Source organism: Megalobrama amblycephala, linkage group LG23 (assembly GCF_018812025.1).
Source record: "Megalobrama amblycephala isolate DHTTF-2021 linkage group LG23, ASM1881202v1, whole genome shotgun sequence".
Classification (NCBI taxonomy): Eukaryota; Metazoa; Chordata; class Actinopteri; order Cypriniformes; family Xenocyprididae; genus Megalobrama; species Megalobrama amblycephala.
Window position 1 is genome coordinate 27,982,506 of NC_063066.1, and position 25,909 is coordinate 28,008,414.

At 35.5% G+C, this 25,909-nt stretch overlaps 1 protein-coding gene and 1 non-coding gene across 6 annotated transcripts; one reads left to right on the forward strand and one right to left on the reverse strand.

The window, feature by feature from the left end:
- On the forward strand, positions 1 to 25,897 carry brd8b (bromodomain containing 8b). Of its 5 annotated transcripts, XM_048175844.1 has the most exons (20): positions 1 to 146; positions 576 to 672; positions 3,347 to 3,416; positions 3,500 to 3,549; positions 3,888 to 4,010; positions 4,088 to 4,168; positions 5,525 to 5,589; positions 5,851 to 5,993; positions 6,066 to 6,257; positions 8,932 to 9,034; positions 9,334 to 9,459; positions 11,712 to 11,896; positions 12,994 to 13,485; positions 16,485 to 16,687; positions 16,772 to 16,864; positions 16,969 to 17,037; positions 18,484 to 18,766; positions 20,813 to 20,905; positions 22,836 to 22,880; positions 25,066 to 25,897. In XM_048175844.1, the coding sequence occupies exons 1-20, from the start codon at positions 128 to 130 to the stop codon at positions 25,123 to 25,125; spliced, it is 2,592 nt and encodes an 863-aa protein (XP_048031801.1). In that variant the 5' UTR covers positions 1 to 127; the 3' UTR covers positions 25,126 to 25,897. The 5 variants fall into 5 exon arrangements, with proteins under 5 accessions (XP_048031801.1, XP_048031802.1, XP_048031803.1 ...); XM_048175845.1 differs by lacking the exon at positions 22,836 to 22,880; XM_048175846.1 differs by lacking the exon at positions 20,813 to 20,905.
- On the reverse strand, positions 917 to 989 carry trnaa-agc. Its single transcript has one exon. It is a non-coding gene; the product is annotated as a tRNA-Ala (tRNA).
- Positions 25,898 to 25,909: the final 12 nt, after the last annotated feature.

A 25,909-nucleotide genomic window follows, 5' to 3' on the forward strand; every position in this document is an offset into this window, starting at 1 on the left:
CTGATAAAGCTATTGTCGGAAAGATATTTGTGCGACACCTGAAAGCGTTTATATGGGTGTCACACTACAATAGTACCGGCGGAAGTGAGTAGAAACGAGTTGCGCGGCCTGCTTCGCATAGGCGAAAATGTCGAGCGGGGTGGGAAGTAAGTGTTATTTTATTTAATAAACAGATTAACATTACTATCTGAAATCAAAGAACTTTGTAAACCGAATTCTAAAGTATTTTATCCTATGTGAGTAGAACATCTAAAGCTCTTAATAACGCTGGGGTATGCGATATAGTTGTTGCGCTAGCTAGCTTCATGATAACAAAGACGATCTATGTTTACATTGTCAACACACATTTCTCTCTATTCTTGAACAACATGCTATTTTTACGTGTTCTATATGTAATTAAAATAATTTTCTTTGAATAAATGGTTCATGTTGTTTTAAATATTTCACAAAGGTCACACTACATGAGTGATTAGCCTTTTTAATTTCAACATAAATTTTTCCCAGACACTTTTGTTCTAAATTGAACTACAGCTTTAAATGAAACTCATATTTTGAACACCTAACTGTCCCTGTAGAACACAAAATGCTGTCTCTGGGTCCGACTGAACCCTGGTCTATTCGGGAGAAACTCTGTCTTGCCTCCTCAGTGATGAGAAGCGGAGATCAGAACTGGTAAGAATAAATAATTAACATTCGTGATCATAGAACTGCAAGAATGAAGCATGTTAAATAATTCAGAGCTTTACCCCGTAGCAGTGTCTGTATTGTGGCATTTCTTAATAAATTCTATTCGGCTTTTCTTAATATATAGGACGTTGTTGATTAACCTTAATAAAAAAATTACAATTGTCTTATACTTCTAGAAATAATTTTGACTGTTATATTAATTCTTACGATTAAGACGTAAAACATGAATTGGAGGATGCGGGCATCGATCCCGCTACCTCTCGCATGCTAAGCGAGCGCTCTACCATTTGAGCTAATCCCCCATTGGGGGAAAAGGAGTTGATAGCTGAGGTCATGGGGGAATCTGTAGAGTCACCCAAAATAATCTTAATATTTTTTTTTTAAATATTTCTGAATTGGAATCACTTTAAAATAAATTACTGACATTTATCCTAGTAATTTCTAATAATAAATTGTATATGACCATTTAGAATTTAGTTTGTTTTATTATATAATTGTAATGATAATTATATAATTGATAATATGTATGCTAATAAATTAACTGTGCAACATATTGCTGATATATATTTTTAACATATTAATTTAAAATAAGCAGTGTAGCTTATTGCATATTTCAATACTATGAAATCAACTTTTTTTATTACTTTGGGTTAAATAGTGTTTATTTTGCATAATGATTAGCTGATAAAATCTCAAACACATTTTTATTTTAAAGGGCCTTATTAATATAATTATTGCAATAGTAGCATTTTTAATAATTTAATGTATATGATCATTTCTAATTGAATTGATAATGTTTAATAATTAATAAATATCTCATTTCTAATGTTACTTTATCACAGATCATTTGTGGTTTCTGTGCAGTGAAATTTGCATGATGTATGTATAATGTATACATTAATTAATATAACCACAATAATAATATGTATATACTAGGGTTGTAACGATATACCGGTATGATATATCACGGTATGAATACGTACGATTTTCTTATCGTGTACATTTGCTTACTTACGGTATGGTAAAATAAATAAATAAATAAAAAAAAACAAGACGCAGAATTTCACTTGCGCATAGACAACAACTTTCCACTTCACTAAACTTGCTCCACACCCACCCACACATACAGCAGACAATGTCAGAGACAGAAGTTGCTATCTCTATTCTCTGTGCCCCGTTGAAAAATAAGTTACAATTTGCAGTATGGGAATACTTTAGATATAGAAAAACAAACGCGGGGCTGTCCTCGAGTGTAGATATCCAAAAACAATGCGGGCGCAAAGTAGGCCTACCTGCAAAAGGAGGAAACACATCAAACATGTTGACCTATATTCGAGAACACCATCCGTGTAGATGCAGGTATGTTCCGTTTATAACTTAGGTCGTATGATATGCGTGATGGGGAGGGAATCCCGGAATCCAGTCATGAAAATGGAATGTACAGTATAACGCAGCGATGTCAGGTAAAAACGCGCGATTTGTTGGACTGATGAATAAAACGAAAGCAGAGCTGTACAATAAATCAAATCGCGACATGGTCTAGGCGGGGTCTTTGAATATTAAACGCAAACATACTGCCGTATAAATATATCTGTCTGTTTAACGTGTCTGCCTGTGTGAATGAGCTGCACTGTTTCGTGCACTACATAATTAAGTATGCGCGGCGCTCTTATTGTTTTTTAAGTGTTTGCCGTCTCGTTATCAGAGGACATGAACACAAACATATCCACGGTTACTCTGAGATAGCGCTTAATGAGCATTTCATCATTTTATTTGAGAAAAACCATTGTCAAATACACTGAAACTCAAAGCTCTTCACTACATCCCGTCAAAATAAAAGACCGGTTTTTTCAACTCGAAGAAATTGACAAATTTATTATGATTGTTAAATAGAATGTACTTCTCAAAATAATATAAAAAAAAGTTAATTTTATTTCCATCATTTTTGATAATATTTGTATTAAAAAAAATAAAAGCCAGAAGAATTAAGTCAAAGCAGAATTTCTGAATTTTAATTATTAATAAAAGTTGTTCAATTTCTAATCCATAATAATTTATTAAATGTATTTGATTGTTTTTTATTATTGAAATCTGAATAGAGAAAACAAACATTTTAATGAATTTATTGGTCATTTTAATTGATGATATAAATAAAAATTGATTGTTTAATACTGTGATACCGTGAAACCGTGATATTTACTCAGACGGTTATCATACCGTGGAAATCTCATACCGTTAGAACCCTAGTATATACACACACAATGGGAACCACTTGTGAAAATGATTCTATTTTTGCTTTTTTATAATTTTCTTGCCCCCCCTCCCCCCATTACTTATTATATTATGATCATAATTTAAAGAGATTGAGATTTAAAAAATGTTCCAAAGAGAATTTTCTGCTTGGAAAAAAAAAGTTCACATTGTCAGTGTCACAGATTAGCTTATTTGATCATTGACCTGTACATTAATGCAAAATGTTAAATATTTCATTTTCACTTAACATTGATGTTTTTGTTTTTCAAAATACTATAATGTTGTTTAGATTTTAAATCCCAGATTATTTTCAGTGTGGTGTTACACTTTGGGTACTTATTATGTTATTATTTAATATAATGTGTTACTGTTGAACATGTCTGATACACTGTTAAATTTTTGTCAGGGTGTCTGTAAGCAGAGCCATCAAGCCCTTCTCAGAGTCTGGACGACCCCCTGACTGGTTCTCCCAGAAGGTAATACTGACTATGAGTGATTATATCAGTTTTAGTGATCTGCTGACTGAATTATGTTTAACATGTCAATATGACCTCTGTAGCATTGTGCCTCCCAATATTCTGAGCTGCTGGAAACCACAGAGGCCCCAAAGTAAGTGATTCTCTCTCTCTTTCTCAAAATATCTATGCTGAGCACCTTTATTAAATCTTGCCTTTGTTCTCGCAAAACCCAAGTGTTAAATTTTCTAGTCCCCAATTCATCTGCTCTGTGTATATAATGAAAAATATCAATCAGCAAAGAAGATGTACTTTATATTTGTTCATGGAAAGCAGTAAATATGTGGAGAAGCAGTTTGTCTTTTCATAGACTTCAGGATATTATTTTAGCCAGTTAGCCTGTTGTAGTAGTATTATTAGCATAGCAACTGAATCCATCTCAAACACATCATTCACAAGTTCATTGGCAAATTTGACGTGCTCTCCTTGTAGACGTAAGCGGGGTGAGAAAGGGGAGGTGGTCGAGACCATTGAGGACGTGATCGTCCGTAGATTGACAGCAGAGAGAATCGAGGAGCTCAAGAGGCTGATCAAAGACACACAGGAGAAGTACAGGTTCGTCACCACCGCCTTCTACCTCCCACTGTCTATATCTGCCACTCACATGTGATAAATTTGTTCTGTACCTTCAGGAAACTGAAGAAAGAGGTGGATTTAATCCAGGCAGGTCATATGGACACTAAACTAGAGGAGCTGTGGGCAGAGATAGAGCTGTAAGACAGTTCTGTACTGTTTTTTTTTTTTGTTTTTTTTTTTACATTTTTGCTGTCATTTCTTGCTCTTTATTCTAAGAATTAGTCTTTAATTTTCCAAAATGTCTTCCAATATGATCTAGTTTCAACCACTCTTGTGGAGATTTAATTTAACAAACGTTGTCACATTGTGTTAACCCTCAGAGATATTAAAAATGACCAGAGCCCCATAATTGTATAAGAATTATTTCTATGAAATGAATGCACTATATTTCATTTCAACAATATTTTGCAAAAATATTTGTTTATTTAATATTTTGTATTTGAGCTGTGTAATGTCTGTTGCATAATCCCAGCGCTGCTGTATGTGCTTTAATGTTAATCAAATAACAAAAGATCGCACACTATTCTTGATGAAATAACTTTTGTAACTTTCATAAGTGTAGCTTATGTAGCTTAACTAATGGTAAACAAAAATATACAGAACTTATGCCTTAATAAGCTGACTAAATCCACAGATTAGCTCTGAAGAACTGCGTGCTCTCCAAACCCGTATCGCTCCGTAGACGAGAAAACCCGTCATAAAAAGAGTCCCGCCTTAGTAAAGGAGATAGTACAGATCTTATACATATTTAAACTTACAAAAAAATATTAATGTATACAAAAACAAATGAGAAGATTAATCATAAAAGTCTGTTACAATAAGGAAGGATTAATATACATGTAATTAATTTATACAGTGAAGAAAATGCATTGTTATTTTACATTTGTTGATTTTATTTCTGTATCTGAAAACTGCTAAACCTACCTAAAAAGCACTGTTTATTTCATATGTTTCTTTTTTCTGTTGTATTTATGTAGGCCTGCTGAATGTTAAATGGATCCAAGCCATGTTCATTAGAAATTATTTGATGCAGCAATATTAAACTAGCTAGTATAATTAAATGCAGGTGTTTTTGAACTTTGCTGATTTAAAAAATGATCAAAATACTATTTTGATGACAAAATTTCAAATAAGAGAGCAAGTGACAAATCGATATCGGAATCGGCCAATAATTATTTTTTATAGGCCCCAAAAAATCCTATTGGTGCATCCCTAATTTATACATTATTATATTATAGATTATACATACATTAAATACATACATATTTATTTATTTATTTGGACATTGTCAATGACTACCTTTTGTCAAAGTTTAGATTTTGTTTTTTTAAATGTTGATTTGAAGTTATGTTGATTTGCATTATGAATACAGTCAAACCTGAACACAGAGAAAGTAATTTGTTAACCGTATACTAAATCAAACATCAAAATTCAATACAAATCTTCCATTGTGTGTGTTCTCATGGGATTGTGTATGTTCTCATGCTTGTCAGAAAGAAGAAGCAGGACGAGGAGGAGGCGGAGCAGAAGAAGAGGGCAACTGAGGCAGCCTATCAGGGTGAGATTTGCATTCACTCAGCACATTTAAAAGTTAATGCATCCACAAAAAAAGTTATTTTGAATTATATTAGTTTAGCAGTTCAACATATTCCTAATGTATTTTCAAATAATATTAGTTTTACATGCAGCTTATTGCAGATATAATACGTTTTTAATACTTAGAAATTTCCGTTTTTATTACTTTGGGCTTATTGCTGCCAGTGAAATATTGTTTATTTTGCATAATGATTAACTTATTTTTATTTCTCTTTCTCTCCAGTTCGACAGGCAGCTAAAAACACACCAAAGAGAGTTCCCAGCGTGACGGTACGTTCTCCACAAGGTGCTAGCTCTCCCAGCATGGACGTCTCGCAGCCAGACACATCGCAGCCAATGACGGATGAATCCTGTGCCAGTCCCATGGTGAGTTCCTGATTCTTTTTTATTAACTTAAAGCTGATTTTAAGAGGTCAAAATCATGATTTCTCTGTCTAGGTTCAAGGAGTGACCATCTTCATGCCTGTGTCAGAGGTCATGGGTTCAGGGCCTAAAGAGTCAGGGTTGGGCACTCTGGTGGATGACTCCCCACAGAAAAAACACCTTGCCCCAAAAGCCACACCACCACCCTCCCCACTGCTGTCTGAATTGCTGAAGAAGGGCAGCCTCATCGCTGCCAGCTCTAGACTGGTGAGTGGGGGAATACTGTAAAGCACTCAAAGTTTAAGCCTTTGGATTTTAGGGGCATGTCACAGCAACAGGATTTTGCTTTTGCCATGTCCCAGGCCCATTTTATATTTCTCAACCTTACTTGTGTCTAATTTATATGGTCTAATAAATAAAGTAAAAAAAGACCCCCAGAAAGATTCCATGGTACTCAGCATACTCTAACGTTCAAAAAGAAAAGCTTCCTCCTCAGTCCAACCAACCCATTTATACTAATAAACTGCAAACATTAACATTTACCAGCTTTACATTGAGTATTTGGCATATTGACAAGGGCATGGTTTTTAGTATGCATTTCACATGCAACAACATTAGCCAGTAAATTTTTATAAAGACTTTGGGGCCATTCACACAGAGCATGCTATTTGCATTCTGCTGTGCTGCTTTTCCATAGTTTTCTATGTAAACAATACATTTAAATAGAATACATTTTACATTCAAAAACTATACATACATACATACATTAAATATATATACAGTACAGTCCAAAAGTTTGGAACCACTAAGATTTTTAATGTTTTTAAAAGAAGTTTTGTCTGCTCACCAAGGCTACATTTATTTAATTAAAAATACAGTAAAAAAACAGTAATATTGTGAAATATTATTTCAATTTAAAATAACTGTGTACTATTTAAATATATTTGACAAAGTAATTTATTCCTGTGATGCAAAGCTGAATTTTCAGCATTGTTAGTCCAGTCTTCAGTGTCACATGATCCTTCAGAAATCATTCTAATATGCTGATTTGCTGCTCAATAAACATTTATGATTATTTTCAATGTTGAAAACAGTTGTGTACTTTTTTTTTCAGGATTCCTTGATGAATAGAAAGTTCAAAAGAACAGCATTTATCTGAAATACAAAGCTTCTGTAGCATTATACACTACCGTTCAAAAGTTTGGGGTCAGTAAGAATTTTTATTTTTATTTTTTTGAAAAGAAATTAAAGAAATTAATACTTTTATTCAGCAAGGATGCATTAAATCAATCAAAAGGTGCAGTAAAGACATTTATAATGTTACAAAAGATTAGATTTCAGATAAACACTGTTCTTTTGAACTTTCTATTCATCAAATAATCCTGAAAAAAAATATTACACAAATATTTTGTACAATTGTACACATTAAATGTTTATTGAGCAGCAAATCAGCATATTAGAATGATTTCTGAAGGATCATGTGACACTGAAGACTGGAGTAATGATGCTGAAAATTCAGCTTTGCATCACAGGAATAAATTACTTTGTGAAATATATTCAAATAGAAAACAGTTATTTTAAATTGTAATAATATTTCACAATATTACTGTTTTTACTGTATTTTTAATTAAATAAATGTAGCCTTGGTGAGCAGACGAAACTTCTTTTAAAAACATTAAAAATCTTAGTGGTTCCAAACTTTTGGACTGTACTGTGTATATATATATATATATATATATATATATATATATATATATATATATATATATATATATATATATATATATATATATATATATATATATATATATATACATACATATATACAGTATACAATATGCAGTCTAACATATGCTAGACTGACTTCTTTGACCATTGCTTCTTGCGTCTTTTGTTGTCTCACATGAGCATCACGTTTTTTGCAATGCTGTGTAAAGTTAAAGGTGCAATGTGTCAATTTTAGGAGGATCTATTGACAGAATTGCTATATAATATACATAACTATGTTTTCAGTGGTATATAAAGACCTTACGTAATGAACCGTTATGTTTTTATTACCTTAGAATGAGCCATTTCTATCTACATACACCGCAGGTCCCCTTACATTTTAAGTCGCCATTTTGCGCCAGCATGTTTCTACAGTAGCCCTAAACAGACAAACTGCTCTACTGAGCGTGTTTGCTTGAATACCTATTCTCTGCTGTCTCAGATGATGACATCTTTGTCCTGTGTTGGCCACCGTAGATTCTCTATATTGCAATTCGCAACCTCACCACTAGATGCTGCTAAAATGTACACACTGCACCCTTAAAAGAAGTTGAGACTGTATTTTTCCCCGTTTTCTCTGGTCATGTAGCATTGATTTAAAAAAAAAAATGTCTTTCTACAGCATAGACACCCAGGTTTTATTAAAAGGTCATCTTGCCAATGGTGAATTACCCCTTTAATACAGTGAGCAGGTGGAAACTGTCACATACAACCAGTGTTATTTTAGCATTATTTATATACTATTGTAGTTTTTATTTTGAATTAGATATTTTTCTTTAATTTCAGTTTTCATTTTAGTTTAATTTTTAGTAATTGTTATGTGCTTTCATAATTTTTATTAGGTTTTTGAAAAAAAAAAAAAAAAATGAAAAAAAAAGACTTTGTTCTATTAATTAGTCTACTTAGTTTTATCTAGTAGTTTTATTGCTTCAAGCTTATTTCAGTTATTTGCCAAGACATCATTTCTAGTTTTTCCAATCTTAGTACTTTATTTTATTTCGGCTTTATTTCAAGTAACATTTTTTATAGTTTTAGTTAATGTTTTTAATAATTTCATATTAACCCTGCGTTATGACAAACTGTGAAACCCTGACTGACATTAAAAGTGGAGAATGTGTCTGTAAATTTTGCTAATGGTTTGTCATATTGTTCTGTGTTTTGGTCTGTCGGGCAGGTGGTTGAAGGCGATGTGGCCACAGGTTTGAGTAACGGATCTCATGGAGTTGAGCTTCACACCTCTGCAACCGCTCTGCCTGCTAATCAAGACATCACAGCAGGTAAACACAAACACATACTTCTATCTGCTTGCCTTAAATGTGCATTTTAAATGTCTCTCTTCAACGTTAAACATTTTTTGTGTCAGTGAACAAACTGACAAATTTTAAGTTATGGTGTTTGTTGTGGTTTTGATTTCTTTTTAGTGCTGTTCATTCACACTGATTATGCATCCTGCATGCAACTTTTAGAGTTCACACCCGCTGTATTGCATTATTACTATGTAGTTTAAGTAATGTGAAATTAGCTTTGGCTTTAGTGTGTGTGTTTGTAGCGCTATATGTGTGTGTCTCTGTGTCAGATGCTCCTACATTATCTCGTCTGTTGGAGAGCTCCACCCCAGCGCAGCAACCTGTCAGTGCTGATCCCCTTAAGCTCCCCACAGTGGTCCCCCCAGCCCTGGACCACCTCTCTGTGCCCAAAACAGGTCTCTGATCTCTCTGGTTTCCTCTCTTCAACACTCTCTCTGTAGGATGATCAGTCTGTTTTTGCTCAAGCAGTCGGTTTCTTGTTTGTGTCATGTGATGTTCATCCTATCATCCTCATCCAATCAAAAATCTCTCAGACTGCATTGACAGTACTGGAGTTTTCTGATTATATTCTAGAATAACAAGAAATAAAGCAAATTTGTTCTAGAACTGCGGGTCTAATATAGAACTTTAGAAGTATTTTTATATAGAAGACTTTCATACATTTTTTATTTTTGAACTCCAGGTGTACACTACCATTCAAAAGTTCACAAAATGCTCACCATAGCTCTATTCAGATGGGACTAGTTTTCATGGAAGATGTTAGAGAAATAACATCTTCTATGATGTACAGGCGTACTTTGTGATTTTAATCCTGTCTGAATCTGTCATGTCTGTGTTTTTCTCACACAACATCAGTAAACATTCCAGGGCAAATTACCGACAGTTTTTTCGGCAAACTCAATGGCCCTCTGAGAAATCGAATCCCGTCCAAAATGCGAATGTCTGTGATTGCCGATATTGTATTATACTAACACTTCTCTTCATGTTTTTTTTTTTTTCACCTACCTGAGATACCATTTTTTGCACACCAGTTTTTCACATGCTTTCATTTAATTTTAATATGGATGGTAAAGAATAAAAATTATAAAATTAATAAATGGAGCCAAATCGCAGAAACTGTGAAGACTGCCCATTTTAATATCAGTGGCAGGTAAGATGTGTGTCAAGATGTCTCTGCTCACTAATGTGGGTTTATTATAAACAGCCACTTCTATAAACTAAAAAAAAAAAAGAGAAGTTTATTTAGATTATTGATTATATCAATAAGTTATTCATTAAAAAACATATACAGTATATCATATGTGATGCACTCAAGCACAGCAGATGACCTTCTGTAACGCCCACTTTAGAGCTGCATGATTAATCATTAAAAGATCGCAATTTCGATTCGAACACTCATGGGATCTTATTCCTAAATGACAGTCATTGGGGAAAATTCAGATCTGTGTTGCTGCTGCCACTGACCCAGAGAGAGCAGTAGTTATGTTAAGGTATGAAACAGCTTCACAAACTCAACCACACAGAACCATTATTTCTGTCTTGCAGTAATTCAAATTATCGAAGTACTGAAATAAAAGTTTATAGTTTGGATATAAACACAGATATCAATGGAAGTTATCAAAATAGAGCAAATCACTTTTTGAATAATGATTGTATCAATTACAACGTGAAGTTACTAGGTGGCGACAAGACAAGAAAAATTACTGTCATTGAATTATTCATTTAAGAGACTCGTTCAAAAACGTTGATTCATCCAGTAATGAAAAGTTTTAATGAGTAAGTGAATCATTGAATCATTCATTCAAACCCATATTTTGCATAATTCATTCAAATTAATTAAACATTTTTAAATAGACTGTAGCAATTAACATTTTGTCAGAACATCTACTAAAATAAATTAATTTATTCAGTTGTCTGTTAAGAACCATGGGAGAATCGTGATCTCAACAAAAAAAAAATGTGATTCTCTGTTCATCCAGAATCCAGCTCTAGCCCACATCTAGAAAACACAAATTTCCACCTCTGTAGTAAACACGGAGATGTTAGTCCCTATCCGAATTGGTGAAAATGAAATCACAGATGTGGAGTGCTAAGAATTGTTACTCAGACATTGTTTAGAAAGCTAGTCCTGTCCGAACAGGCATTAAGGCTTCATTTATTTGATCAAAAATACATTAAACAGTGACATTGGTAAATATTATTACAATTTAAAATAACCATTTTTATTTTAATATATTTTAAAATGTAATTTATTTATGTGATGACAAAGCTGATTTTTCAGCATCATTACTCCTGTCTTCAGTGTCACATGATTCTTTCTTTCTTTCTTTCTTTCTTTCTTTCTTTCTTTCTTTCTTTCTTTCTTATGTGTGTGGATTCTTAGATGAATAAAAAGTTCAAAAGAACAGCATTTATTTGAAATAAAAAACTTTTATGATATTATAAATGACTTTTGATCCATTTAATGTGTCCTTGCTGAATAAAAATATTAATTTCTTTCAAAAAAAAAAAAACATGTTTATTGTCCTCAAAGGCCAAATTCAGCCTTCAAAAACATTGCTGTGGTTTTTCACTGAAGAAGAGTAATCACTCCATGAAAGAGATGAACCATAGTAAGAGTAAGCATTGTGTTTGTTGGCATGTGTAGGAGCTGCAGCTGTCGCTGAAGGTTCTGGAGCAGAGGCGGTAATGGCAGGTTCGTCCACACCGGCGGAGGTGGAGGGGAAAGAGGCAGAGCTGGTGGAGGAGGACACAGTGGTGTCAGTGTCATACATGGCCCACGAACTGGACCTGGAGACTGTGGGAGACATCATTGCAATCATAGAGGAGAAGGTATGCACACACAAAAACATACAACCACCTGTGTACAGTTGTGATGATGTGATTGGTTGCTACTTCATGTGATTTAATGCAAATCTCCTCAGTAATTGCTATAAACTGTTATAATAACAAACAAGCTGACAAATGTCTAAAAATTAAAAAAGAAAAGTGATAGTAATATAATTTTTAGACCATTTTTGTATTTTTTTTTTTATCCTAATTTTTTAAAATCATTAACCTATAGTTATCTAACGAGTGATACATAGTAAGACAAAAGATATCAGGGTGCTAAAATGACATTTTCAGCAAATATATTATGTAGTTCTACTGGGAGAGCAAGAGCATGACTAGCAGTCTTATTTATTATTTATACACTATTATAGTATTTTTTAAAATTATTACTAGCTTTTATATATATTTTTTCAGTTTTCATTTTAGTTTAAATATTTAGTAATATAATAGTATAATTATAGTAATATATAGTAATAATTTTGTTTTGTGCTTTTGTCATTTTTATTAGTTTTTGGTGTTTTTTTTTTAATATTTCTATTTTCTTTTAGTTATATTTATTTCAGTTTAGTCATTATAGTACTTCATTTTATTTTATTTTATTTCAGTTAAGTTTTTTAAGTTAAAATTTAATCTAAAATGTATATGTTATTTCAACTTTATTTCAATTAAGGAAAATTATTTTTAATAGTTTAGTTTTAATTAACAGTAACAGCAATGGACGTAAACAATGCTAAGGTCATGGTTTCAATTCCCAGGGAACACAAACCGTCTCCTTTATGGTTAACAAATGCAAATGCAGAATGTGTAGAAACAAAATGTGACTACTAATATTATGTTTCATTAAAAACATAGTAAATGAGTGTAAATGTATCAGTGTAATGAGTAAAACAACAAAAACAATGCAAAAGTGACACATGCGGTGTTTTAGAATGTTATTTTTAGTTTTTAAATTTATAAATGTAACACAAATTACAAGAGGTCTCCAACCCACCGAATGCTTTCATGGTTCCCTTCATTTTATTTTAATAAACTCTTCAAAAAGCTCTTCCTTTCTATTGCCAAATCTGAAACAAACTAATCAAATACCTCTGTCTCAGGTGGACGACCCTGTGGAGGCTCTGGACGCAGCTGCAGTGGAAGCGGCTCTCTCTCTCTGTGAGGATCCAGCGGTCGGAGGCCACCCCCTCACCAGCCCCTGGGAGTCACAGACTTTTAAGGAAGCTGAACCAGAGCCCATAGCCCAGCAGAGTGCCTCCTCAGCAGTCACACAGAGCGACCCTGACCCTGTGGGTGTTCAGGAAGAAATGGAGGTTCTGGTAGAGGAGGCTACAGAAACCGAAGCGGTTGACGAAGTGACAGGGGAAGCTGTGGCACCCGTCGCCCCTGATGCTGGGCAGAGCCAGGACTCTGAGGTTAAGACTGAGGGGGAGAGGGAAGCAGAGGGAGAAGGTGGGATGGAGGAAACACAGCAGGAGAACAGAACCCCAATTCCAACTGTGAAGTGTGAGGGAGAGGACTGGGTTCAGCCAGAGACCGTGTCGCCCTGTCTGGACTCTGAGGACAGCTCAGCATCGGCGAAAGACACAAAGGTATCAGCAAGGCAGTAGCAAAATTAATATTTTGTTTTCATATACAGTTCCTTTCAAAAGTTTGGGATCAGCAAGATTTCTTGTTACTTTTATTCAGGAAGTACGCATAGATTTTTTTTTTTTTTTTCAAACCCATATTACTTTTTTTCTTTTGTCGAACACAAAATGAGATGTTTTGAAAATAGTTAATGCTCAGGGTTTCGTTTCCATGGGTCTTTAAGTCTTAAATTTAGTTTTAGCAAATTTAAGGCCATAAAAAGTCTTAAATATCTTAAATGGTTTAAGAAAATAATTCTGGGGCAGAAAAACAAGAGTAGCGATATGGACTAATGTGATTGATTGTTAAACTTTAAAGGTGCCCTCGAATGAAAAATTAAATTTATCTTGGCATAGTTAAATAACAAGAGTTCAGTACATGGAAATGACATACAGTGAGTCTCAAACTCCATTGTTTCCTCCTTCTTATATAAATCTCATTTGTTTAAAAGACCTCCAAAGAACAGGCGAATCTCAACATAACACCGACTGTTACGTAACAGTTGGGGTGTACGCCCCCAATATTTGCATATGCCAGCCCATGTTTCCAACATTATAAAAGGCATTAGACAAGGGCAGCCAGTATTAACGTCTGGATGTGCACAACCAAATCATCAGACTAGGTAAGTAAGCAAGAACAATAGCGAAAAATGGCAGATGGAGCAATAATAACTGACATGAGCCATGATAACATGATATTTTTAGTGATATTTGTAAACTGTCTTTCTAAATGTTTCATTAGCATGTTGCTAATGTACTGTTAAATGTGGTTAAAGTTACCATCGGTTATTACTGTATTCACAGAGACAAGAGAGCCGTCGCTATTTTCATTTTTAAACACTTGCAGTCTGTATAATGCATAAACACAACTCCATTCTTTATAAATCTCTCCAACAGTGTAGCATTACCCGTTAGCCACGGAGCACTATCAAACTCATTCAAAATCAGAAGTAAACAATATAACAGTATACAATACTCACATAATCTGACGCATGCATGCCGCATGCATGACAAACACTTTGTAAAGATCCATTTTGAGGGTTATATTAGCTGTGTAAACTTTAAGGCACTGTTTAAGGCAAGCGCGAGCTCTGTGGGCGGAGAGCACGGGATTTAAAGAGGCCGCAGCATAAAATCGGCGCGTTTATAATGATGCCCCAAAATAGGCAGTTAAAAAAATTTAATTAAAAAAAATCTATGGGGTATTTTGAGCTGAAACTTCACAGACACATTCAGGGGGCGCCTTAGACTTATATTACATCTTTTAAAAACATAATCTAGGGCACCTTTAAAAAGGCTATGATTTAATTAAACGTGTGCACTGCATGTTTCAAAGTAAATACTCAGTGCTGCTGTGCGTTTTACAGGCTCATGGTTTCAAAGCAGTTTGCAATCAAATCAAATACCACAGATTTATGCCAAGCAATTGCCAATTGCTAATGATCTACTGTTGATGAATTATAACATTATTTACTTTGTGGTGTTTATATCACTTGCAAACTCATTGCTTTTCAGAGAAATTTGCCTTTCTAATAAGCACAGGTGCTTTGCATACGGGGTTACTAGGGTAGCCGTTATATTTCTGCTGTTCCATAAGCACCACCTATTGTCAGAGAGTGAAGTCTACTGTAAATTACTTCAGATTTTAGCATCAGCTTAAAGCATAAACAACAGGAAGCATCTTTTCCTAAAAAGTAAATGGGCACAGACACTGTTGACATCAAAAATGACAAAACACACCATAAAATTGGTCTATACAAAACATGCATCATATTTCAAGTCTTATGAAGTCATTTGATAGCTTTATTTTACCATATCAACCCGAGTGCGAGTCCGATGATGAATCATTGGAAGATCTAGTTATTCAACCCTCCATCGCAAGGATGACTTGAGCAGGACATTTTTCAGTGATACACTACTTAGTTTGTCGTAGCGGTAATTCCTCACCATCCGCATTAACAAGTGTATGTCCAACAACAAACCAATGTGTACATTTCTAATTTATTGCGGTGCACGTGGGAACTTTATCATTAACAATATCAATAACAGCGCATACGTTAGCTGAGCACTAATGTGAATGACTGATGTAACATTAAAGTTTGTAAAACAAATCTTCCTCCATCCTTTATCATAACTCAAAGTAAATACAACAGACAATCTGCATCAATGGACACAATTTTAAGTAATAGCGGTGGCCCACAGCTGATTAGCAGAAGTATTTCAGCAAGCCATTTGTAACGTGAGTTAGCCGGAGACCTACACAATATAAAACAAAACTATGTATTTTGATGATTAATTATACTTGCACGTTGTGATTCTGAGGAGTAAGTTGGTCCAAATAAACCAACTTCCAAATAAAGTACTCTCCCATCTTTAATGGATAAGCGTTTTGTAAATCCCATTTAGACCTCATAGAAATTTGAGAAGCAATTGTTAAAAGGTTATACTCCTGTTGTATCACTGTGGTAATTTTAACCACTGACTCTTCACATCCTCATCCTTTGGAAGTGTTTACAAAGAGAATTTGCTTTTGCAGAGCAGAAAACAGCATCTTCTTGACATGTACACAACACGGACCAGCTGCAGTGTTTGAGAGCAAAAGTCGAAGTAGACATTGTTCGTGGGCTACCAATGAAGACCATAGGTGGGCATTATGCAAATGTGTTACCGCATTACGTATGCAGGTCACAGAAGTGAGACTGGAATTTCTGACGACTCGTTTAGGCAGTTCAGAGTCGATTCTTTTCTTTTTTTGGGGAGACAGTAACTTTTATTTATCGTGCACTTTCGGCTTTACAACTTTGCAGATTGTTTACATTCACAGACCGCTATATTACACACTGCAATGAAAGGTAGTATTCAAAAAAGTATAATAGGGACACTTTAAAAGAAATGGTGAATCGCATTGTGCTGATGATTGATTATTATGTCTGTGGTTGATTTTTCTCTTTCACATGCTGTAGGAGGTTAAGGAAGAAGATGGAGGCAGTGAGGTGGATGTGGATGAAGGGATGGAGATGAAAGAGTGTGGTGACGGGGATGGAGAGGGGCCATATCTCTCAGAGGTTGATCCTCCTGCCAGTGAGAGTGAGGATGGATACGGCAGTCACTCTCAGCGCTATACTACTGCAGACTCCACCGCAAGCAGCCCCGCCTCATCACAGTTGTGAGTACATGTTTGTGTGATAGCATACATTACATTTTTTTTTTTTTTATCCTTCATCTGTCTTTAACAATTTCTGTCTCTCAGCTCAATGTGTAGTGAAGATCAAGAGGCCTTGCAGGCTCAGAAGATCTGGAAGAAAGCCATCATGCTGGTGTGGCGGGCAGCAGCTAATCACAGGTAAGCTTGCAATTCATACTTATCACAGCTGCTGTTTTATTATGAGAGCTGATAGAAATGTATTTGTGTAGTATGTGTGTATAATTTATCGTTTTGTATTTCAGGTATGCAAGTGTGTTTCTGCAGCCTGTGTCTGATGACATCGCCCCTGGTTATCACAGCATTGTACACAGGTACCAAGCTTAGACTCCTTTAAATATAAGAATGTCTTATCCTTTTAATTATGTAGAATTTTCATGATGCAGAAAACATGAAAGGAATCATGGAATCCAGTCATAAAATTGGAATTTACAGCATAACATTGAATGTCACAGAATGTGGCAAAATGTATATGAATTATTCAAAAGTATGTCTGTACAATTAATTAATTTGCACTATGGATGAGTGTCTGTGAATATTAATAATACATACTGTATGTATTAAATCATAAATCCAGAAAAATTAAAAACATTTCATAGAGCCCCATCATTGTAAAAATGTTAATAAATTATTAAATTGTAAATTTTTTTATGAATTAACTTAATTTGACATGCTTTTGATTATTTAAATTTATTTAAACCATTAAAATGGAAAAATCCAGAAAAAAATAAAATGGAAAACATGGAAATTGAGAAAAATAAAATGGAATTTGGGAAATAATTAAATAAAACAGATTTCATAATGGAATCCAGAATAATTAAAAATGCAGTCTGTAACTTTTTTTGGTTAAAAATGATCCAAAATCAGTTTTTGAGCAAGTACATAACCAGCCAGTGTTCAAAACTATCTCCTTACTAGGAGAGTCCCTAGAGTCCCAGCTAGTAGGCATGTATATGGCATGCAAGGATGCTACAGGCGGCGGATCATTTATAGCCTTTTCTCACAGCAGCTGCAATAATTAAACTTTTTATTTTGATGGCAGATTGTAATCCAGAAAGGGCCAAAATGACAATCATCAGTGACAACTGGAGATTCACCCGTAGTCTTCGGACTGCGGTCAAAGTGGCTACAGAAATTGAAATCTACAAGTAACGCTAATACACACTAAATACACATAGTCACGCAATGCTGATGTTGTTAACATTAACAATTTGACGACAAAGTATAACAATAATAATAATTTGCATGGTTTGACGTGATCCGAGCTAAGCGATTGTTAGATTTAATCACCATTAGCAGTGCGATTTATTGTTATTCTTTTTTTCTGTTGGTCAGAATAAAAGTGGCAGCTTGTTCAGATTTTTCATTTCAGACGGTAAAAATTCTTATTTTGGTCATACTTCCAAGACGTAGAATCTGTGATTCCAAAGTACAGTATCCACACCGATGTGGTGACTGACAGCAAACATTACATTTATCCGCACTGAGGAGCCGTGCCGAAGCACAACCCACATAAAGATGATAATTCCGCAAATAACTGCAATTGCAGGTTTCAAACAGAGATGGCGACAAGGAGGCAAAACTTATGGACTGCAGCTTTAAAATGGATAAAAATGTAATCAGGAAAAATAAAGCAGAAAATTTGGGAGAAATTGGGGAATTTGGGGGGAAAATAACATGCATTTCTTAGGGCCCTAAGTAAGGAGTTTCTCTAGTGGTTAATAATGTTTCTGTCTTTCCTGAAAACTCTGCCGCCTCAGACCAATGGACCTGTCAGCTATCAAGAAGAACATTGAGTCTGGGCAGATCCGTACAACAGCAGAGTTCCAGCGTGACATCATGCTGATGTTCCAGAACGCAGTGATGTATAACAGCTCAGATCATGACGTCTACCACATGGCCCTGGAGATGCAGAGGGATGTTCTGGAGCAGATCCAGCAGTTCTTGGCCACTCAGCTAATCATGCAAACGTCAGAATCGGGCATCAGCACCAAGAGTCTGCGTGGAAGGGAAGCCAACCGCAAACAAGACCCCAATGAGAAGGTTAGAGACACACATGGATAGTCACACACACACACACACACACACACAGAGACACAAACACACACACACACACACACACACAGACACAAACACACACACACACACACACACACACACACACACACACACACACACACACACACACACACACACACACACACACACACACACACGCAAACCATGAGTGGAAACAAGATGCTGTGGAGAAGGTTGGAAGAATATCAACACACAAACACACAGTGAGCACTATGTGGAGACGCATCAATCACACAATGCTTTAAGCACTAATTATTTGGCCAGTGACATTTAATCGTTTTTCAACAGCTTGACAAACTCTTATTGATGTATTTTCTATTTCGTTTGTCATTGGTTCCTTAGTACATGAAAGGAACAGGTCCGTGTCAGTATAGATGGTCATTTCATGATATAAAAAAAAATTAGAGCAGATCATTCAGTGAGGCAAAAGAGAGCTCAATGAAGCAGGAAGACCATTAGAGGATCTTTAAGACTGTTATTTCAGTATTATTTATATATACTATATACTTATTAATATTATAAATAGGCTTTTATTTTTATATTTTCAGTTTTTATTTTACTTTTAGTTTGTTTTAGTTATTTTGTTATGTGCTTTGTCATTTTCATGTGTTTTACTTTTATTAAACATTTTTATTTAGCTTTATTTTTATTTCACTTATTTTTTAAGTTGCCATGTTTATCTAATATTTATATTTATATTTTATTCCAGCTTTATTTCAATTATTGAAAGTTATTTTTAATCATTTTTGTTTTAGTTATCAATATCACTAGACTACTAAGTGAAAAGCATGTGCAGTTATGAAGAAAAATAGCATCTCTAGAGAAAATCAAGATTCTTGATCCTTTTCCAGGATATAGGACTGGGATTTTTTTTTTTTTTTTTTTTTTTAGAGAGCATAAGGACATCAAAGTACTTCAAAGAGTCTGTGGACATCTGAAGTGAAGTGTTGTGGACAGTGAAACGGTTTAGGAAGAGCGACAGTCAAAGAAAGGAAAGGGAAAAACAGCTTCCTGTGCACCACAGCATGGAACTTTATCTGTGGGATTGGCTCTTATTTCTGTATCTGTTGAAGCAGCATGAATTCAAAAGTTTCCTGAAAACATAATTTTTACTTGGATAAAACCATATGCCTCCAACTATTGGCTGACAATTGGCACTTAGCTGCCAGTTCCTGCAACTTGACCTGATTTCAGTCCAGCTGAGAAAGAATGAGAAAACACAAACTGAAGCATCATCAGGAAATATAACTCATAATGTCTTTAGGCTGCAGACTTAATGGCCGTCAGTACACTCAAAATGGATTTGCGACCACAAACTGCACATGACGTTGTAATACTCACAGGTAATCTGCACAAATTGATTTTCTGACTCTTGCGCTCAAATTGTCGTTTCAGCACTTAGTCCCTGAGCTAAGTTTTAAAATGCTGAAATGCAGGAAAAAGTGTCACTGTCCAAATAGTTTCTGTATAAACTTGAAACCTTGTATGGTGAATCTCACAAAACCTGTCAAAAACTTGTTCGGGTCATATTTTACCCCAAAATGAGAAGCATGAAATTAGAACCAGATGTTTAATTGTCAGTTTCTTTGTCAAATATAATTCAGAAAGACATCATCTTTTTTTTTTAACATTTTGTTTAATGGTTGACATTTTTGTTTGTTTTTTGTTTTTCACATTTACACTCCATACCACATAATGACAGTGTAAGTACCAGATCTGTGATAAGAAAAAAAACTGAAAAGTTGTAAAATTAAGTCTGAATACTTTCTGAATGTGCTGTACCTTTGATTTTGGGCTGAAAAATAGCCGGATATGTTTTTGTGAGATTTATCCAGAAGCAATTTGGTTTCCACACACTCCACATAGATGAAACTCTTTCTGGTAGGACCCAAACAACAGACTTTTTGGCCCTTACACTCACTCACACACACATGCACACACAAGTGAACTGCTGAAGCCCCTGACAGTAAGGTTAGCGTTACTTGCACTAACACACAGTCTCGTATGTAGACCCTGAGTCCTGCACACAAAGACCCTCATTTAGAGCCAGAACCACCAGCCAGAAGGAAAAGGAACAACTCCAAACAAGACACTAATGAGAAGGTCAGTGATGTACACACAAGCACACATTCACAGGTGAGAATCAAGGGCACTGCAGGTGAGATGACTACTGCACTACTAACCCATGCACAAACACACAATGAGTCGATGACGCATGAGTTTCTCTTCCAGGTTTTTCACACAGCACTGTATTTGTGGCTCTTGTTGTTCTGTAAAAGACTGAATCTATGGTTCTATTTGTCCATCTGTCTGTCTATCTATCTGTATATACACTACCAGTCAAAAGTTTGGAATGATTACGATTTTTAAACATGTTTTTGAAAGAACAAGGCTGCATTTATTTATCAAAAATACAGTAAAACAGTAATATTATTACAATTTAAAATAACTGCTTTCTATTGTAATAAATATTATTTTTTATCAATGCTGAAAACAGTTGTGCTGCTTTTATATTTTTTTGGATTGTTTGGATTCTTTGATGAACATAAAGTTTTAAATAGAACATAAAGTTTGTATCATTATTATAAATGTTTTTACTTTTGTTAATTTCTTTAAAAAAAAAATCTTACTGTCCCCAAACTTTTGAACGATAGTGTATATTATCATTTTGTGTGTGATTATTGTGAAAATATAAAAAATTTATTTGTGTATGTTGTGTAAGGGTTGGGTTAAACAGCCTTTTGGTGTCTTCTGTTGTTGAATCTTCTCCATTTTTATTTTTCAACACACACCAGACCAAAGTTAAGTGAAAGTTTTTTTGTTTTGTTTTTTTGCATGGTTTTGTTCAGTGATGCTTTCACACTGAGCTGTGTGATTGAGATCATTCAAATGACTGGACACTCATTTCATCACCATCTATTTGAGTTTATGTTGGAGAGCTGCAGTCATCATGGAAACAGTTACAACACATACATGACTTCATCTGGCTAACACACATATATACACATCTCACTCATCAACCCCACAAATCCTCCCTTTAGCATCTACAGTCTTTGGATTCTCTTTTTTCCATTTTTATTCCATTTAATCCTTCTTTTCTTTCTCTTATGTGTGTTCCTGTATGTAGAGAAGCTTTCTAGGGTGACCAGATGATTATGTTAGGAAACTGCTCCATTGTCCGACATGTTTTATAAGGGAGAGACTCAAGGTCAACCATCCCAGTGTGAAAGTCTATGTTTTTGTTTGAATTCACAACCATCTGAAAACAAAATCTAACAGTAAGCAACTTTTTTGTTGACCTGAATTCATCATAAGATGTTTTTAAGATGACTGGCAATGTAAAAGATTTGTCAGATTTCGTCAAGTATGAGACAAATTCAAATTCTGCAGTAAAGCAGCTCTGGATGTCGTTATTCAGCTCTATTCAGTTCAATGTTGATTCAGTTCTGTTCAGTAAAGTGTCTATGTTGCAAAAATAATCAATTATGATCCAAAGTCAAAGCAGCTCTGCAGAAAACTGCGTAAATGAAAATGAATAATTAATATCATGAGTAGGTTTGTTTTTATAAGCAATTAGATGTAGATGAAATCATTTGTCAGATTTTATTGTTAGAACAATAAAGTGAGAGCGTCTATTTCAACTTAAAACTTTTGTCATTTTGCACAAGCAGATGTTTTCAGCTTATCTCTTCATATTACGAGCAATTTAATGTTACATTGAATCACTGCAATGTCAGTATAAACATGTTCATTTATCGCAGTCAAACTAAAGGTAAAACTAATTATTGGTTCAAATGACATCCCGATTAGAAGTCCATCAAGACATTGCTAACATCTGGTAATTCTGGTTCTGCACATGTCTTCCGTCTCATGATCAGTGTTTTAGATTAGTATACCTGCTGTATGCACCCATAACACCTGCTTTTGTCCTGTTCTACATGTCTGTCTGTCTGTCTGTCTGTCTGTCTCTGTCTTGGGTAGGTTTTAAATAGTGAACTCTCTTTTTCTCACTGTGCTGTTTGTCCTTCTACAGGACAGCCTCTCCATGGCCTCTCCTGCTTTCCTTCTCTCTCTCTTTGTAAGTATCCAGGCTGAAGATCACAAAGATATTTCCCGTCCCCTTTTACCAAACACAAACACACACATACATTTATATACCCTGACACTGTTCTCTGATTGGTTAGAGCTGATTTCTTCGCTCGCTCCATGATTGTTGAGCAGCATTTGGTCACTGTTGTTATGAACACATCCAGGTCTGTATGCTGAAAGGTTGTGAGCTCCGTGATATATTTAGCCGAATAATCCATTTAAAAATGAATATTGTCATTATATATTCACCCCAATGTCGTTTCCTGTAAGATTTTTTTTTTAAATATATTAATAATAATATTATTAAAATATTAATATTTTATTCATCATGGATGTATATATGTGTGTATTATATATATAAAATATACACACATCGATCAGGCATAACATTATGACCACCTTCCAGATATTGTGTTGGTTCCCCCTTTTGCTGCCAAAACAGCCCTGACCCATTGAGGCCTGGACTCCACTACACCCCTGAGGGTGTGCTATGGTACCTGGCACCAAGATTTAGCTGAAGATCCTTTAAGTCATGTACGTTGCGAGGTGGGGCCTCCATGGATCGGACTTGTTTGTTCAGCACATCCCACAGATGCTCGATTGGATTGAGATCTGGGGAATTTGGAGGCCAAGTCAACACCTCAAACTCGTTGTTGTGCTCCTCAAACCATTCCTGAACCATTTTTGCTTTGTGGCAGTGTGCATTATCCTACTGAAAGAGACCACAGCCACCAGGGAATACCGTGTTCATGAAAAGGGTGTACATGGTCTGCTACAATGCATAAGTAGGTGGTACGTGTCAAAGTAACATCCACATGGATGGCAGGACCCAAGGTTTCCCAGCAGAACATTGCTCAAAGCATCATACTGCTTCTGCCGGCTTGCGTTCTTCCTATAGTGCATCCTGGTGCCATGTATTCCCCAGGTAAGAGACACACACGCACCAGACCATCAATGTGATGTAAAAGAAAACGTGATTCATCAGACCAGGCCACCTTCTTCTATTGCTCCATTGCTTTCGGCGGTGGACAGGGGTCAGCATGGGCACCCTGACTGGTCTGTGGCTATGCAGCCCTATACGCAACAAACTGCGATGCACTGTTTATTCTGACACCTTTCTATCAGAACCAGCATTAACTTCTTGAACAATTTCATGATCGGACCACACGGGACAGCCTTCGCTTCCCATGTGCATCGATGAACCTTGGCCGCCCATGACACTGTAGCTGGTTCACCACTGTTCCTTCCCTGGTCAACTTTTCATAGATACTGACCACTGCAGACTGGGAACACCCCACAAGAGCTGCAGTTTTGGAGATGCTCTGACCCAGTCTTCTAGCCATCACAATTTGGCCCTTGTCAAACTCGCTCACATCCTTACGCTTGCCTATTTTTCCTGCTTCTAACACATCAGCTTTGAGGACAAAATGTTCACTTGCTGCCTAATATATCCCATCCACTAACAGGTGCCGTGATGAAGAGTTAATCAGTGTTATTCACTTCACCTGTCAGTGGTAATAATATTATGCCTGATTGGTGTGTGTGTGTGTGTGTGTGTGTGTGTGTGTGTGTGTGTGTGTGTGTGTGTGTGTGTGTGTGTGTGTGTGTGTGTGTGTATTGGAATGATTTCTGAAGGATCATGTGACACTGAAGACTGAAAATTCAGCTATGCCATCACAGGAATAAATTACATTTTAAAAAATATTACTGTTTTTTTTTCTGTATGGAACGGTAGTGTAATATATAAATGTGTGTGTATCCGTGTATCGATTTGGAATGATATGAGGGTGAATAAATAATGCAAAATTTTTATTTTGGGGTGAACTTTCCCTTTAAATGTTTTGGATTGGTTTTTCCTTTTTTATTTCTCTTCAAGAAACATTTAAAGATGCTCTTCAACTCTTCAGTAAGCAACTGACGTTTACTATTAACACATTCACTCTTGAACAGCATTTCTTTTGCTGTTTCACTGTTGCTTCAGCTCGTACTCTAGTACTTTACTCTCATACTTTACTCTCGTACTTTACTCTCGTACTTTACTCTCTCGTGTTCTAGAAACGCATACTTCCTATTCTCAGGTAATAGCTAGTTAGTTTGGCTCTGATGGTCTGGTGTGTTAGGCCAGTGGATGAAAGGCATTGGCTCATGTCTTCTCTGCTTCTCTGCTCTTCCAGGACGGAGGCACCAGAGGGCGCCGCAGTGCTATCGAGGCTGACATGAAGATGAAAAAGTGAACTGAGATGTTTCACTGCAGCTGTCATGGAAGTTCAGTAGGCTTTATTTCCCTGTTTCTTTAAGAAGTTCTGGCTAAGTTTAGTTACTCAATGCCTTGGTGGTTTGATTCAGCAGTTCTACACAGTCTGATTACAGCTGGACACAAAAAGAAGAGACTTTTTAAGGGCTCGACCCCCTTTCACAGAAACTCTTCAGTCCAAGACCTGAAAAACTGGTCCAGCAGACCTCACCGGACAGTTCAAACTGACCTCATGTTTATTTGGGGTTAGAGGAGCTGGGTAAACGTTTTTGACTTGATGTCACAAAGTTAGCCATCAACACTGGCCTCTTAAATAATCTGAATGTACCACCATCATGACCACTAGATGGTTAGAAAGCAGAATGTCACTTTCTAAAGACAAGTATGAAACCTTACAAGCCATTGTACAAGACAAAGATTACCATCGCCTTATCACTTTGGGATAATGTGAAACTCTGATCGACTGAGGAAAGAGCAATAAAAATAAGCTTTTTTCTTCTATAGGAATGAATATGGATCCTCCGTTTCTTTGAACTTGATTTTTCCCTAGTCAGGATCCTAGATGCTTTGGGTTACAGTTTAAAGGCCTACTGTACTATGTTCAGTTTGTTTTTGTTCTTAAAATAAGTGAGACTTAATTTGACATCTGTATGTTTAGAAAGAACATAAAGTTTTGTACAGAGCCTTTGTGTACAGTGTTTTTGTATAGTGTCGTGAAATGTTTTAATAAAACATGAGAGTCTGCAAATAAACAAGATTTTCAT